At 53.9% G+C, this 15,063-nt stretch overlaps 2 protein-coding genes across 2 annotated transcripts; one reads left to right on the top strand and one right to left on the bottom strand.

Annotated features, from left to right (window-relative positions):
* Positions 1 to 2,664: 2,664 nt before the first annotated feature.
* Positions 2,665 to 9,359, bottom strand: LOC141725893 (uncharacterized). Its single transcript, XM_074530056.1, has 3 exons — positions 9,331 to 9,359; positions 3,899 to 3,984; positions 2,665 to 3,490 (listed from the first exon to the last, which is right to left on the bottom strand). Exon 3 carries the CDS (start codon positions 3,461 to 3,463, stop codon positions 2,801 to 2,803), a length of 663 nt encoding a protein of 220 aa, XP_074386157.1. The 5' UTR covers positions 3,464 to 3,490; positions 3,899 to 3,984; positions 9,331 to 9,359; the 3' UTR covers positions 2,665 to 2,800.
* Positions 9,359 to 11,987, top strand: LOC141725761 (uncharacterized). The gene is made up of 3 exons (XM_074529795.1): positions 9,359 to 9,507; positions 10,390 to 10,448; positions 10,672 to 11,987. Exons 1-3 carry the CDS (start codon positions 9,359 to 9,361, stop codon positions 11,298 to 11,300), a joined length of 837 nt encoding a protein of 278 aa, XP_074385896.1. The 3' UTR covers positions 11,301 to 11,987.
* The last annotated feature ends 3,076 nt before the right edge of the window (positions 11,988 to 15,063 follow it).

Genomic DNA, 15,063 nt, shown 5'->3' with positions numbered 1-15,063 from the left:
GTCACGAGCGGGGATTTCTCTGGCATTTTGGGCCTTTTGTCCCAGAGTATGTGGCAGGTAAGGCCTGGCAATTTAATACCTAGCAGTTATTTACTTTTATTTGAATTATTCTTGCCTTTTTGTTATTCTGTTTGTTAATAAACTGTTGGAGGTTTTTTCAGTTTCCTCTGTTAACCTTCATTTCCTGTTGGTGGAAAGAGATTATTGGAACCCTGTAGAGGGGACAACACTCACCCCAGAGTGTCCTCTTTTAAATCGTCTCTCAAGCTGAGACACCTACAAGTGCTTGGAATGTGGAATGAGCTCCAGCCAGAGCTCCCACCTGATCCGGCACCAGGAGATCCAAAGCAAGGAACATCCCTGCTGGGGCTTGGGATGTGGGAAGAGCTTCAGGAAGATCTCCCACCGCATCAAGGACCACAAGATCCACACCGGGGAGAGGCCCTACAGGTTTGGGGGATGCAGGAAGGGCTTCTGACAGAGCTCAGCCTCGTCCCAACAGCAACGGAGGCGCCACTAAGGGAAGACATGTGAGTGCCCTGAGTTCAGGAAGAGCTTCGTGTGCTGCTCCAGCTCCATCCCCCATGGGAGGATCCGTGTTAGATGACCCCCAGTGACCCCCTTTGGGCAGAGCCCTGGTCATCTGTGATCCTGGTGATCTGTGTTCCATGGGAAGAAGGTGTTGGAGAGATTTCTTTCCCTTCTCCTTGTGCTGCTGTGATTTGGTTGGTAATAAATTCACTCCCTGTGCCCAGGCTGGGTTTGTTGTGCCCATGATGGTGCTCAGGGCAGAATCCCTCCCATTTCTTCTCAGCTTCTGGGCCTTCCCTTGTATTTCCTCTCCCTGTGCCATTGCAGAGGGCAGGGATGGACCAGTTTTGGTGGCTCCCTACATTCTGGCAGGACCAGCCCAGCTCCAGGGTTCTGAGGGGCTTGTGAGGCTCCCCTGTTTGTGGGACATTCCGGCTGGAGGAGGATGTACCCCCTTGCTGCAGCCCCAGCCCTCAGGCAGCGCTCAGCCAAGCACAGAATGCCCTCACCTGGGGCCTCATTTATGGGCCCACTGAGCCCCTGGACATCTCCCTCCCCATTCTGGGGTGCATCCGAGATCTTGGATATCTAGGACCCAATTTTTTGGGATGTATTGGGTTTGTATGGACTGGTTGTGGTAGTGGGGTGGGCTTTGAGAGAAGCTATGGAAGCTTCCTCCATGTCCAGTAGAGCCAATCCCTGGTGGTTCTAAAGATGGAGGTGCTGGATGCAGAGATCCCCCCACAGGCCCTGGAGCAGCTCCCTGGCACAGTCTGAGAGGAGGCTGTGACCCTGTGGGATCCCCGTGGCCAGAGGGCCTTGCTGGAGCTGCCTGTCCTGGCAGGACTGACCCTGTGGCACAGTGACCCCCGGGTTGCAGCAGGGTAAGGGGGTGCTGCCCGTGGGATGGGCTCACATCTGAGCCGGGCAGTGATGGGGTTTGGGTTTCTCTGGGAGTTTTTGTCCCATTTGTCACCCGGAAAGACGCCGGGAGCAGCAGGGGGTGACAGCCACGGGTGATTGGGATGACAAAGGGCTGGTTGCTGGCTCTGGCACAGCCCTGAAATCGTTTGGGGGAGCGCAGGGGCCCAGGGCTCGGGCAGTCTGGGGTGTCGGGCGCTTCGCTCCTGGATTTTCCTGCCCGTGCCCGCAGCTCCTGGGCCATAGAGAGGGGCCCGAGCATGTCCCCTCATAACCTCCCTGGGAATCACCCCAGAGCCCTCAGCCTTCCTTGTGACCGTCCCCGCTGCCTCATGTCCGTCCCAGCGGCTCCCCTGGCTCTCCCAGTCCATTCCCAGTCACTCCCAGTGGCCCCGCGTGTCCATCTCAGCCGCGCGCGGTGCTGTGGCCCCTCAGCCAATCAGAGTGCGGCTCTCTGATGACTCATCAGTTGCCGGGCAGACCCGCAGCCCCTAGTGGCCCGCGCTGGACTCGGCCTCCCGGTGCCGCGCACGCCATTCCCAGTTCCGCCCAATGTCGCCCCAGGCCCCCCCAGTGTCCACAAACTCCCTCCCAGTCCCTTTCATCTCATTCCCAGTACAATACCAGTCCATTCCCAGAACTTCTCATTTCACTCCCAGACCTTAACCTTGGCTCTCAGTGCTCCACAGTTCTCGCAGTGCACTCCCAGTCCCTCTCAAGGCCATTCCACCCCTCTCCTTTCTCTCCCAGTTTTCACCAACTGATCCCAGTGTGTCGCCTCTCTCTCCCAGTTTCCCCCAGCTGATCCCAGTGTGTCCCCAAATTCTCCCAGTACCCCCCAGCGTGTCCATCTCGCTGGCGCCCCCCTCTGCCCGGCCGCCTGCTCTGCTCCGTGATGGATTTCTACCCTGCTGCCATCCAGGTGAGGTGGTTCCAGTCCCAGCAGGAGCTCTCGGAGCACGTGGTGGCCACCGAAGTGGTCCCCAACGGGGACTGGACCTACCAGCTGCTTGTGCTGCTGGAAACCCCCCCGGCGCGGGCTCAGCTACAGCTTCCCGGTGGAGCACGTCAGCCTGGAGCAGCCCCTGAGGCGGCACTGGGGCACGGCCCGGCCCCCGCAGCACCGGGGGCAGCGGGGGAGGCACTGGGGAGCCTGAGAAGGAACGGGAGGGATTCTGCCCTGAGCACCAGCACAGGCACAACAGACCCAGCCAGGGCACACGGAGGGAATTTATTACCAACCAAATCACAGCAGCACAAGGAGAAGGGAAAGAAATCTCCAACACCTTCCCTCCACCCAACAGGGATAATCAGGATCATGGATCACTAGGGCTCTGCCCAAATGGGGTCACTGGGGATCATCCAACGTGGATGCTCCATGGGGAGTGGAGCTGGAGCAGCGCACAAAGCTCTTCCCACACTTGGGGCACTCCCAGGGCTTCTTCCCAGTGCGGAGGCGCCCGTTCAGGAGGATGCAGCTGCGCTTGAAGCCCTTCCCACAGTCGGGGCAGCAGAAGGGCTTCTCCTCCCTGTGAATGCGCTGATGCAGGAGGAGACGGGATGGCCTCAGAAACCTCTTCCCACACTGAGGACACTCGAAGGGCCTCTCCCCAGCGTGCAGCATCTGGTGTTCCTTCAGGCTGGAGCTCCGCACGAAGCTCTTCCCACATTCCTGGCAGGTGTGGGGCCGTTCCCCAGTGTGGATCTTGCTGTGGCTGATGAGGTTGCAGCTCTTGCTGAAGCCCTTCCCACATTCCCCACACTTGTAGGGCCTTTCCCCTGTGTGGATCACCTGGTGCTGCCTCAGATGGGAGCTGTACTTGAAACCCTTCCCACATTCCAAGCACTTGTGTGGCCTCTCTCCAGCCTGAGGCTTCTCCACCAGCTCTGAGCTCTGGCTGGACCTCCGGCCGCCTTCCTGGCTCAAGGGGGCTCTTTCCTCCTCAGAGCTCCCTGGGCTGGGTTTGCAGCCCCTCCTCATGTGGGATCTCTGGGGCTTTTCCTTCTCCATCTGTCCACAGCTTGGGAATGACAAATCCTGGTTTGGGGGAAAAAAACAAGGGGTGAGTGCCTTGGGCTGGGGGTTTCTCCTGCAGAGGACTATTGCTGGAAGTCTCCAGGCTTTTGAGTTCAAAAAAATCTGCAAAGCACCAAGATATAGGTCCCAAAATGACCCTTATAGGAGATCTGCCCCTCTTGTCTCTTCAATCTGGGGTTTGGTGGTTTCTCTTCCTTGAGCTGATGGGAGTCCCGTGGCTCCTGGAGTTCCCCCTCTCTGAAGTCTTGCATACTGATGACCCAGGGGATTTTGAGGGTCCCAGAGGTCTGTTCTCCCCTGATTCTCTGTCCCAGGATTCTACAGATCCCAGGGTCCCCACACTCCCGGCCCTTCCCTCCCCCCTTCAGGCTGCTGGGTCTCACCCAAGTCTGGAACCACCCCTCTCACCTTCTCCCACTCCAGGGGTCTTGAGGTTCCACTCCACTGCTCTTCTGGGAGGGTCCCCCCAGCTGATGTCCTCCTCCTACCAGAACCTGGTGATTGCCATGAGGACCCCTTAATATTCCCAAAAGGAGGATCAGCTTTGGGGTCCTGCAGGATCCATATATACCCACAAAAAACCAAACCCTCTCAGGGACCACCAAGATATTTGGGTCTTGTTTCTGGAATCTGCCAACTCCAAACACTTCCCCCAGAAAAACCCCTCTGGAGGACTCCCTGATACATTTGGGGTGAGCTCCCCCACCCAGTCACCAGCAGGGTGGAAACTTGTGCTTCTCCTTCTGCTCCTCTTCCTGCTCCTCCTTCTCCTCTCCCCCTCCCCTCCTCCTCCGTGACCAACCCAGATCCCCCTTTCCCACCTCCCTCTGCCCCACAGCTGAAAAAGCATCACCGGCTGCTGGGTGGGGGGAACCAGCCCAAGGAGCTCCCCAAGGATGGACAGGGAGTTTGGGGAACCCCCAGTACGGATCCATCCCCTCCCACAGCCCTGGGGAATCGCTCCAGGGATTGAGTGATGGGGACACAAAGGGAACACCACGGAACCCCTTTCCTGCTGTCCCCCCTCCTGTCATCCACCTCTCCTATCCTTTGTCTATCATCCCCTCTAAATCCCAGCTCCCCTCTGGCTCAGTTTAGGGCTGACTCTCCCCTGTCCCTCGCAGTTTGTGTCCTAAATGCCCTTTTATGGCTTCTCCCCCCTTCTCCTATCATATTGAAAAGAATGAGATGAAAGTGTCTTTACGAACAGATGGTGTGAATCTCCTTTGAGGTAGATAAGGATGTAACAGGAGAAATCATCAGTTTCAGAAAATGTTATTAATCAACAGGAAATGCTGCTCAGCCAAGGTCCTGCTAAATTCCTGAACTTTGTGAAGGAGAACAAAGATTTAACATAGCCATGAATATTGTATTTTATACAAAAGGGGACAATGTTGAGTTTGCACATTCTCCCAGAGGTACTTACGGACGTGGACATGCAGAGGGGCAATAAGGGAAAGTCGAGAAGTGATGTGGACAACAGGGGATGGATGGTGTTGGTGTGCTGGGAAGAGACTGGGTGAAGGGGAGTGTGTAGCAGTATGATTAAGGCAAGAAGCTGCAGGAGGAAATGCATGGATTTCTACTTCCTGCTAATTGTGATTATCATTACTGGGAAGGGATTCGATGGCTAATGTGGAAATACAGATTTGTATTCTAAAAGGTCAAACAGAGGCTAATGCTGTACCTTTGTGTCAGATGAGTGGCAAGGCCTGTGCTAAAGTGAACCCTGAAGTGTGGGCAGCCCCAGGAAAATACAAACAATTTAATATGGAGCCTCTCCAAAGTACTTTGCAGCAACCAGGACAAGAGGTGTTTAAAAGAAACACCCTATTCCAAGGGTGAGGAGGAAGGGCGGGCTCACAGCCTGGTATTGAGTCCCTGTTAAAGGCAGGGCTTTTGGAGCCAGGGATGTCTCCCTACAACACTCCTATTCTGCCAGTCAACAACCTGGATGGATTGACAGGAGGAGGAAACACAGAATTTTCAAGTGTTAAAATGAAGATTAACTGAGGATGCTGCCTAGGGCCTTCCAGACAGGGAAAAAGAATTTAAATTGTATGTTAAACAAGGCCGTGCCAAAGGAATTCTTGTGTTAAAATGTTTAACACAGTGGCCAGAGTGGCCTCATTGTCTGCAGAATGGTGCAGACAGAGCTTTCATGAGAACTGAGGCCTGAAAACTGATGACAGCAGGAACTCTTATTGTTTAAGTCTGGCATCAAGATAAAGGTTTGACAACCAAAAGAGCCTCTAAATGCATGAGCAGGGCACGGTCAGCCCTCAGCCTGGCCTCAAGGGCTCTGAAGCCCCACTGATTTGCACTTCCCGCCCGCAGCAGGAGGATGGGAGGCCGCCCCTGAGCCTGCCCTGAAGGCAACGCAGCAGCAGCCAGGGCTCCACAGCGGGCCAAGCCCCTGCGCCTGCCCACAGATCCTCGCCTGGAATCCTCTGCAATCCTGGCCACCCTCCTCTGCCATCTCCAGCCACTGGGGCCAAGCCTTGCTGCCACTGCTGCAGCTTCAGCGCTGCCTGGGCCTGCACTGCCACAGCTGCTGGGGAACACCAGGGAACAATTCCACTCTGGGGCTCACTGACACCCACACTCTGGGCTGCCTGCCATTGCACTGCTGCAAAATGTACCGAGTTTGGTTCTTTGAAATCTTATTCCTCTGCTCAGGCTTGGTTTGTCTTTGCCTTGGGGAAAGGAATTTTAAAGGGTTTTTTTTTTTAAGGGATGTTACCACTCAACAGAGATAAGCTTAACATATTAATAGACTGGGAACAGCCCAACAGACACCCACAGAGATAACGAGCAGCAACAAAACATCAACATTGCCCAGCAGCAAACAGCAACCAACAGCTACCCCAGACACTGCCCCCGGCAGAGCTGGAGACACCTGGGCTGGAAAAGGCTGAGAAGGAAATCCAGGAGTGTGGAGACCGAATTAACTCCAGAGGGGAAGAAATCCCGGTCCTATAGGAAACCAAACTTGGAACTCGGCAACTTGGAAGCCATGAACAATAAACAATTTCAATGGGTTTTGGATGGTAAAAACTTAAGGATAAATCCAGTAAAACCCACGTGTCATGGAATGATTTTTCTCTATACAGCCGGGCTATATGCGGATGAAATTATTTCTGTTGCACATCCTGGACAGAATCAATTAATGCCTTGATTCTCTAACACTAGAAATGTTGTTGAAGAATTTTGGTTCTTCTTGCAGTTTTGGTGAAAAGACACGATTAGAACGTTTTTTCTTAATAATCCTACTTTTATATTGCCAGTTAGATTAGGGGTGTTGGGCCAGGGGTGTGAGAGTCAGTTTTTAGTCATAGGAGAAGTAGAAAAAATCTTTATGGCTTTGGATTTTTTTGTGTATGTGCGCGTGTGGCTGTTGTGATGGCAAAATTTAGGTATGGGCTCTTCGATATTCAAATTTAGGCCTCATTTTTAAAAACTAGAAGAACTTTAAAGGTGACCCTTAAACTGGTAAAAAGTTAATATTGTATTGTTAAAAAAAAAGTAGCTTTTAGGGGGGCCACATGTGAGTCACAGAATGGCTTCCCTGGAAGTGAAGCTTCATTCCAGGCAGCCTGCAGAGGAGCTTTAGAAATGCAAATGAACACTGCTGGGCAAAGTGTGGACAATGCACCTGGGTCTCTTGCCCGGGGCAGGAATTGGGCTGATTCCCTCTGCCCCTCACCCCAAGCTCTGCCTGCTGGCACTGATGGAATTTGCACAACTAAAGGCAGAGCTCAAGGGGAGGATATCTGACCCTGCAACAGAAACGGGTGAAGCTGCAAAGGGAAACAGCACATGGAGAATGTTGGGAAAACTTCACTATAAATAAATGGGGGGGAATCATCCCTTTGCCCACTCCAACATGTGCTGTCACTGACTATGTTATATAGGGTGTATTAGAGCACTGGGGATTTTTTGCTAACACAACTTCAGGGAAATCAATTGGGAATCCAAGTATTTGATGATTCAATTAGAGAAAAGCAGTCAATTGATGCAGCCCTGGCTGGAAGGAGCACCCAAAAATGGGGAAAAGATGAAAGGCCACCAGAACAAATCCTACAACACCATGGACCAGCCCCTGGGAACCCGAACCAATTCATATCAGAAGCCACAGAACCTATTTCTCATTTCAATGGCATCATTAGATTACAAGCTGCCCTTGCAATAATAACCAACCAGACAGCTCCAGCTCCTGACCTTCCTGCTGAGGAATCGACTGAAATGAGGAACACAACACTTAACCATGGGATGGGATCAGATCATCTGTTAGCAGAAGGAGAAGGAGTTTGTGGAAAATTAAATGACTCAAACTGCTGTTGGCAAATAGATGACAAAGGAAAAGTAGAGAAACAGATAACAAAGGAAACAAGAAAGCAGCTCATGTACTGGTCCAAACGTGGAAAGGATGGGAATGGGACACGGTTTCGTCATTCCCTGGCAGACCATGGGTTAAACGAATACTGTTTCCCCTCTGATGTGCTACAGCAACTCTCATCTTTTTACCATGGGCACAGGTGGACATGGGCATGGATAGAGATGTTGGGGACAATGACAGGGATGGAAACATGGTGCGGAGACAGCCATGGGTGAGGACATGGTGGGACATGGCCAGCGACATGTGGGGACATGGCCATTGCCGGTTCCATGGGGAGAACTTGCAGGGGATGTGGGGGATTCTGGGTTTGAGGGAGTTGAGGGTTCCTGGGAGGGACCTGGGGCTTGCTGAGGCCTTTGGGGACCCCAGGCCGAGTAGCTCTGCTGTGCTGGGAGACCCAGGGGCAGGTTTTGGGGCAGCTGCTCAAGGACCCCCTGACCTGAAGCCCCAGCCAGGCATTGGGCTCCTGGAAGAGGATGAACATCCTTGTCCCCAGGAGGGAAATCCCAGCACCCCCAGGGTGTCAGGGGCAGCTGAGAGGCCACAGCAGGGAGGGGAGAACCAGAGAGAGCTGTTACACTCTTAAACGACACCCTAAAAGTCCCAAAACTCAGGGATTCCTCCTAGAGAAAGAGCTGCCAGAATAGAGGGAGAGAGGGGATCTGACCCCCCAGACTGAACAGGAGGAGCCTGGATCCCCCAGAACCAAACACAGGGGAGGGGGTTTGGGATTGGTGGGATGGTATGGAAGGGGCAAAAGAATGGGGGAAAAGAAGGGGCTAGGATCCCCAAAGACTGGGGCACGGGGCTGGGAAATCCCAATTGTGTTGGAAGGGGTCTTCAGATTTGGGGAACGAGATAAGGGGTGAGAGAAAGACGGTTCTCTGTCCTGCGGCACTCGTTCCCTGGAGCGATTCCGTGCGGCTTGGGGCTGTGGGGGAGGACGCAGGTTCGCACTGGGCCCTCTGCTCGCACCCAAGCCCTCTGCTCATCCCAGCGTGTCCATCTCTCTGGTGCCCCCCTCGAGCTCCCAGCCCGGCCCCGGCCGCCTGCTCTGCTCCGTGATGGATTTCTACCCTGCTGCCATCCAGGTGAGGTGGTTCCAGGGCCAGCAGGAGCTCTCGGAGCACGTGGTGGCCACCGACGTGGTCCCCAACGGGGACTGGACCTACCAGCTGCTTGTGCTGCTGGAAACCCCCCCCAGCGCGGGCTCAGCTACACTGCCAGGTGGAGCACGTCAGCCTGGAGCAGCCCCTGAGGCGGCACTGGGGCACGGCCCGGCCCCCGCAGCGCCGGGAGGGGCTGGGAGGACAGGGAGGGGATTTGGGGGTCCTGGGTTTAACTGTGAGCCCCTCATCGAGAACCCTTTCCCCCCGTCCCACCTCCCCCTGTCCCCCTCTCCCAACCCCTTTCCAGCGGGTCCCGTCCCCGCTCCGCTTACCCGAGGTCTCCTCGCCTGCAGCCGAGGGATGGGGGGAGGAGGAGGAGGAGCGGGAGGAAGAGGAGGGGTAGAGGAGGAGCAAGAAGAGGAGCAGTCAGAGGAGGCCCCACGTGCGTCCATCTCTCTCCGGCTCTGCAGCCCCTTCGCGCCGGGAGCATCTCCCGCAGCATCCCGCAGGTGAGCAGGGAGGGACACCTCGCCCCGAATATCTTGGGCGATCCCGGCAGGATTTTTTTGAAGGAGGGATGGGTATTCGGAGCTCACCCGAAGTATCTTTGGCGGTTTCTGTTTCTTTTTTTCGGGACGGGGCGGGCGGAGCGATGCTTGGGTCTTACTGGAGTCCAAAGCTGACTCGAAGCTCCCTTTGGGCGGATCCTGCGGGGATCTTGGAAGGTTGTGGTTTTTTTGGAGTTTCCCGGTGCGGCTGCTGGGCGTGTGGGCGATGGAGGTCCCCGGAGTCCCGTGGCGGGAGGAGGGGAGCAGCTTGGAGAGGGGGAATGCGAAAAGGGGGGAGCCCCGGGAGTGCCTGATCCTGAAATGAGGGCCTGGAGTGGGGGGACCCCGACAGCCGGGAGTGAGGGGAGGCTGGAGAAGAGGCAGCAGAGAAGGGATGAGCCTGGAGTGGGGGACACCGTGGGACACCAAAGTGGGGACCCCAGAGGGAGGAAAATCCCGGCACCCCGGAGCAGAGAGTCAGGGGAGGAGGGACCCCAGGGACCCCAAAACCCTCGGCATCCCTTAGTGCAACCCCAGAGAGAGGGGGACCCATGGGACCCTCAGCAGCTCAGAGAAGGGGGACTCCCAGAACCCCAACGTGGGGGGAATGCCTGGGATTCCTGGGAAACCTGGAGCAGACCTCCAATATATGCAGGACCCGCAGCATCCACAAGGGGAAAACCCAGGGAGGGATTTTTTTCCTCTTGAGTCTTGACGTTCTGGCGATTTTCATGGACACAAGGTACTTGGTGACTTCTAGAGATGGACTCAGGCAGGAGGAACTCTCAGGCCAATGTGTTCACCCCTTGTTTTTCCCTCAAAACCTGACTTCTTATTCCCAAGGCTTGGCCAAATGGAGGAGGAGGGGGCAGTGAGGAAGATACTCCAGGATACCCAGGCAGGTGAGGCGGAATCATTGCCCCTTTCCCCTCTCTGCTGCTCCATCTCCCAGCCCAGCATTGCTGCAGGACAGCCTCACTGCCAATGCCATCCTGCCAGGGATGGATTGAGGGGATCTGCTTTCCCTTCCCTCTGGCATGGAGGCAAATCTCCTTCCTCTCCTTCCTCTCCTTCTGCCTTTTCCCTTCTCCTCTTCCCATTCTCTCCTTCTCTTTCCTCTCCCAGGCACTGAGCTGCAGATGGAGACCAGGGTGGACAAATCCCCACAGCAGAACCTCATGGAAGAGGCCATTTTGAGCAGCTCCGAGGGGCAGGAATCCCCCACAAGGAAGGACTCCAAACCCAGCCCAGGGTGCTCTGAGGAGCAAAGACGCCCCCATTGCTTCATCCAGAAATCCACTCTGGTGGTCCATGAGCAGTTTCATGCCGGGGAAAAGCCCTACATGTGCTTGGAATGTGGGAAGAGCTTCAGCCACACCTCCCACCTCTTCATCCACCACCAAGTACACACAGGGGAATGGCCCTACAGGTGCTTGGAATGTGGCAAGTGCTTCAACTGCTGCTCCCAGCTCATCCCCCACATGCGCCAGCACACGGGCGAACGGCCCTACAAGTGTGGGGAATGTGGGAAGAGCTTCACCCTGAGCTCAGTCCTAGTCCAGCACCAGAAGATCCACTCAGGAGAAAAACCCTACAAATGCTACAAGTGTGGGAGGAGCTTCAGCTATAGATCCAGCCTGATTTGCCACAAGAAGACCCACAGTGAGGACCAGCCCTTTGAGTGTCTCAAGTGTGGGAAGGGGTTTCAGACCAGGTCAAATCTCCTCATGCATCAGCAAACACACACGGAGTAGAGGCTCTTCTGCTGCCCTGCTTGTGGGAAGGGCTTCAAGCACAACTTCACCCTCACCCTGCACTGACGCATCCACACCGGGGAGAGGCCCTACGAGTGTGGGGAGTGTGGGAAGGGACAGAGCTCTGCCTTGACGTCACACAAATGGACCCACCTGTAAGGGAAGCCCTGCAAGTGCCCCGAGTGCAGGAAGAGCTTTGTGCGCTGCTCCAGCTCCATCCCCCATGAGAGGATCTGCTTTGGGTGATCCCCAGTGACCCCCGTTGGGCAGAGCCCTGGGGACCCCTATTCTGGGTGAACTCTTTTGAGATGACACCTGGCTGGTGGTCTCCACATCCTCCTGATTCCCTGTGGGCACCTGGGTGAAGGCAGGGGCAGGAACATCCATCGGGTCTCAGAATGACATCAAGAATTCATTGGAAAGAGTGGATTTGTTGACTTTCAACCCTAAAAGTCTCAGCTCTTCCATCCAATCCTTTCTTCCTGTGGCATCAAGCAATGTTGGATGGTCTTTGAGGTCTTTTCCAGCCTCAGTGGTTCCGTTATTCTGATTCTCTATGGCCCACAGGTGTCTTCCACAGTCAAATGGTGATGGATTTGGGCAAAGACAAGATTTGGGGTGGTAATCCCTCCAGCAAAGCCTCTTCCCTGCACTGAACCCAACCCTACAGATATTCTCATAATGCTGACAAGTAACTCCCTTTTTTGAGCTTGATTTTATTTCATCTATTTTTATTCCCTACAAAAACATGAAATTGTCATAAAAATAAAGAATTTGAACAAAGACCTCTAAACCCAATTATTTTACTGTCATTTGGGGGGAAAATTTAGGGCTTGGGAGGATTTGGGGGTATTTATGGGAATTGGAGAGGGGTTTCCCCTAAAATTGGGGCCATGCAGGCCAGGATCACAGAATCAGCCAGCTTGGAAAAGACCTTTGAGATCAAGTCCAGCCTATGACCCAACACCACCCTGTCACCCTGACCATGGCACCAGGTACCACATCCAGTTTTAAACAGCTCCAGGGACAGTCACTCCACCACCTCCCTGGGCAGCCCATCCCAATTCCCAATCACACTTTCTATGAAGAACTTCCCAATGTCCAGCCTAAACGTCCCCAGTGCAGCTCCAGGCAGTGTCTCCCTGCCCTGTTCCTGTTCCCTGGGAGCAGAGCCCAGCCCCTCCCGGCTGCCCCCTCCTGTCAGGGACGTGCAGGCAGTGATGAGCTCTCCTGAGCCTCCTGTTCTCCAGGATAAACACTCCCAGCTGCTCCTCACAGGACTTGTGCTCCAGACCCTTCACCAGCCTTGTTTCCCTTCTCTGGACATGCTCCAGCCCCTCCATGTCCTTCCTAAATTGGGGGCCCAGAATCGGACACAGCACTCCAAGTGTGCCCTCACCAGTGCCGAGTGCAGGGGTAGAATCACTGCCCTGCTCCTGCTGGCCACACCATTCCCGATCCAGGCCAGGAGCCATTGGCCTTCTTGGCCACCTGGGCACACTGCTGGCTCATGTCCAGCCTGCTGTCCATCAGTCCCTGCAGGTCCCTTTCTGCCTGGCTGCTCTCCAGCCCCTCTGTGCCCAGCCTGTAGAGCTGCAGGGGTTGTTGTGGCCAAAGTGCAGGACCTGGCACTTGGACTTGTTAAACCTCACCTTGTTGGATTTGGGCCCTGGATCCAGCCTGTCCAGGGCCCTGTGCAGAGCCCTCCTACCCTCCAGCACATCCACACTCACACCCAGCTTGGTGTCATCTCTATTTTCTGCTGCTCAGAAGAAGCAGTGATGTTGGTCAATAAGTTCTGGTTTTTTCCTTCTCCTGGTGGATTTTTTCTTTTTTTTTTTTGAAACCCCAGAGGCAATTTCTGCAATGGCCTCTGTAAACTGATGCTATTTCACCAGCACCAGCAATAGGACTGTGAATGTTAGCACTGCAAATGTGGCCTGTGTGGCTTTAATTGTCCTCAGCTTAGGGCTCAGGCACTTGTGAGTATTTAAAAATCTGCTAAGCATGAGTCCTGTGACAAAAATACTGAGTTCCCCATCATGAAAGCACTGTGGGTAGCACTGATTGAAAGAGGCAATTGCAGTTGTACTGCTAAAATTCATGTGGCAGCCAGAAGAGGGGCACCAACAGCCATGATCTACAATTCCCAAGGCAAAGACAACAAAACCCTCCTGCTGCCATCTCACCAGGGGTAAAACAGTGGGGAAAACAGGGCTGGAACCCAATCCTTTCTTTCTCTGAAGGTTAGGTCAGGGCAGCACAGCCAGGTCCTGAGCAGTTGGGGAGGTTTGTGGGTGATTGTTGCTCTAATCAAGGAATTCAGTGGAAAAAAATAAGTACGGTGCAATTGGAGTCTTGGCTTCAGTGGGTGGTGTGGCTGTGCTGGAGGGAGGAAGGCTCTGCAGGGGGATCTGGGCAGCCTGGAGAGATGGGCTGAGGCCGAGGGTCGGAGGTTCCCCAGGGCCTGGGTCCTGCGCTGGGGTCACAGGAGCCCTGCAGAGCCCGGGGCACCGGGGCTGGACAGGGCCTGGGGAGAGGGCTGAGAGCAGCTGAGCAGGGCCAGCAGGGCACAGCTCCCTGAAAGGCGCCTGCAGCAAGGAGGAATCGGCCTCTCCCCCCACAGGAGAGCAATGGGACGAGAGGAAATGGCCACAAGTGCCACAGATATGTTTTGTGAAAAATCCTTTCCTCAGGATTTTTCCTCCTGAGAAGCTGAGAGACTGGAAACCTCAACAAGAGACTTCAGGAAACAAAATATAAACAATGATTATCTGCTGCTGTGGGATGCAACAGGCTGATCTGTGCTTGGTCTCATGTGATTGTTTCTACTTAATGGCCAATCACAGTCAGCTGGCTCGGACTCCGAGCCACAGGCTTTTGTTATTCATTCCTTCTTATTCTATTCTTAGCTGGCCTTCTGATGAAATCCTTTCTTCTATTCTTTTAGTATAGTTTTGATAAAATATATATCATAAAATAATAAATCAAGCCTTCTGAAACATGGAGTCAGATCCTCGTCTCTTCCCTCATCTGAGCACTCCTGTGTGCACGGTCACACACAAGTTGCTCCAGAGAAGGTTCAGATTGGACAGAGGAACAATTTTTTCCCTGAAAGCGTGGTCAAGCGCTGGAACAGGCTGTAAGGGCTGAGGGTGAGCCACATCCATGAAGGCATTTCAAGCACCTGTAGATGCGGCACTTGGGGACATGGTTGTGGTGGCCTTGGCAGTGCTGGGTTGATGGTTGGACTTGATGAGCTCAGAGCTCTTTTCCAACCTGAGCAATTCTGTTCTCCTTAGAAGACTTTGCTTCTCTTGTGTGGTCCCATTTTTCTCTGTCAGCTCAAGCTCTGTGTCTGCGGGAGAGACTTTCCTGCAAGAGAGGAATTTGGGCTGGAGATGGGCTGCCCTCAATGTGGAAAGCATTCACCACAACAAAACATGTTCGTATTCCTGTGAGAAGGGAAAAAGGAGGGACAGTTTCTGTTTCCAGGATATCTTTGATATATTCCTGTTCACAAAGGAAAAGACAGCTGTCCTTTCAAAGGAAAGCACTTCAGAATGGCACAGGCTTGCTGGATATACAGTCTCAATCTTTCTGTTGACAAACCACACAATTTGATTAGGGGAAGGGGAAAATTTCCTATTTATTTTCTTTACCTAGAAGTATTTCAGCATCTCTGCTTAAAAAAAAAAAAAAAAACAAACTTCACTACCACTATTTTCCAGAAGACAACAGATATGAAAAACAGAGAAATCAA

The sequence above is a fragment of the Zonotrichia albicollis genome, chromosome 31, assembly GCF_047830755.1.
Source record: "Zonotrichia albicollis isolate bZonAlb1 chromosome 31, bZonAlb1.hap1, whole genome shotgun sequence".
Taxonomy (NCBI): domain Eukaryota; kingdom Metazoa; phylum Chordata; class Aves; order Passeriformes; family Passerellidae; genus Zonotrichia; species Zonotrichia albicollis.
The sequence above is the reverse complement of the archived record's forward strand: the minus strand, read 5'-3'. Positions and strand labels throughout refer to the sequence as shown.

What these genes read in the sequence shown, in the direction of transcription:
- LOC141725893 (XM_074530056.1), bottom strand. Translation starts at nt 3,463, where the DNA reads ATGGAGAAGGAAAAGCCCCAGAGATCCCACATGAGGAGGGGCTGCAAA.
- LOC141725761 (XM_074529795.1), top strand. Translation starts at nt 9,359, where the DNA reads ATGGGGGGAGGAGGAGGAGGAGCGGGAGGAAGAGGAGGGGTAGAGGAG. An exon ending in TCTCCCGCAGCATCCCGCAG is followed by an intron (nt 9,508 to 10,389) that starts GTGAGCAGGGAG and finishes CTTATTCCCAAG; the next exon opens with GCTTGGCCAAATGGAGGAGG. An exon ending in ACTCCAGGATACCCAGGCAG is followed by an intron (nt 10,449 to 10,671) that starts GTGAGGCGGAAT and finishes TTCCTCTCCCAG; the next exon opens with GCACTGAGCTGCAGATGGAG.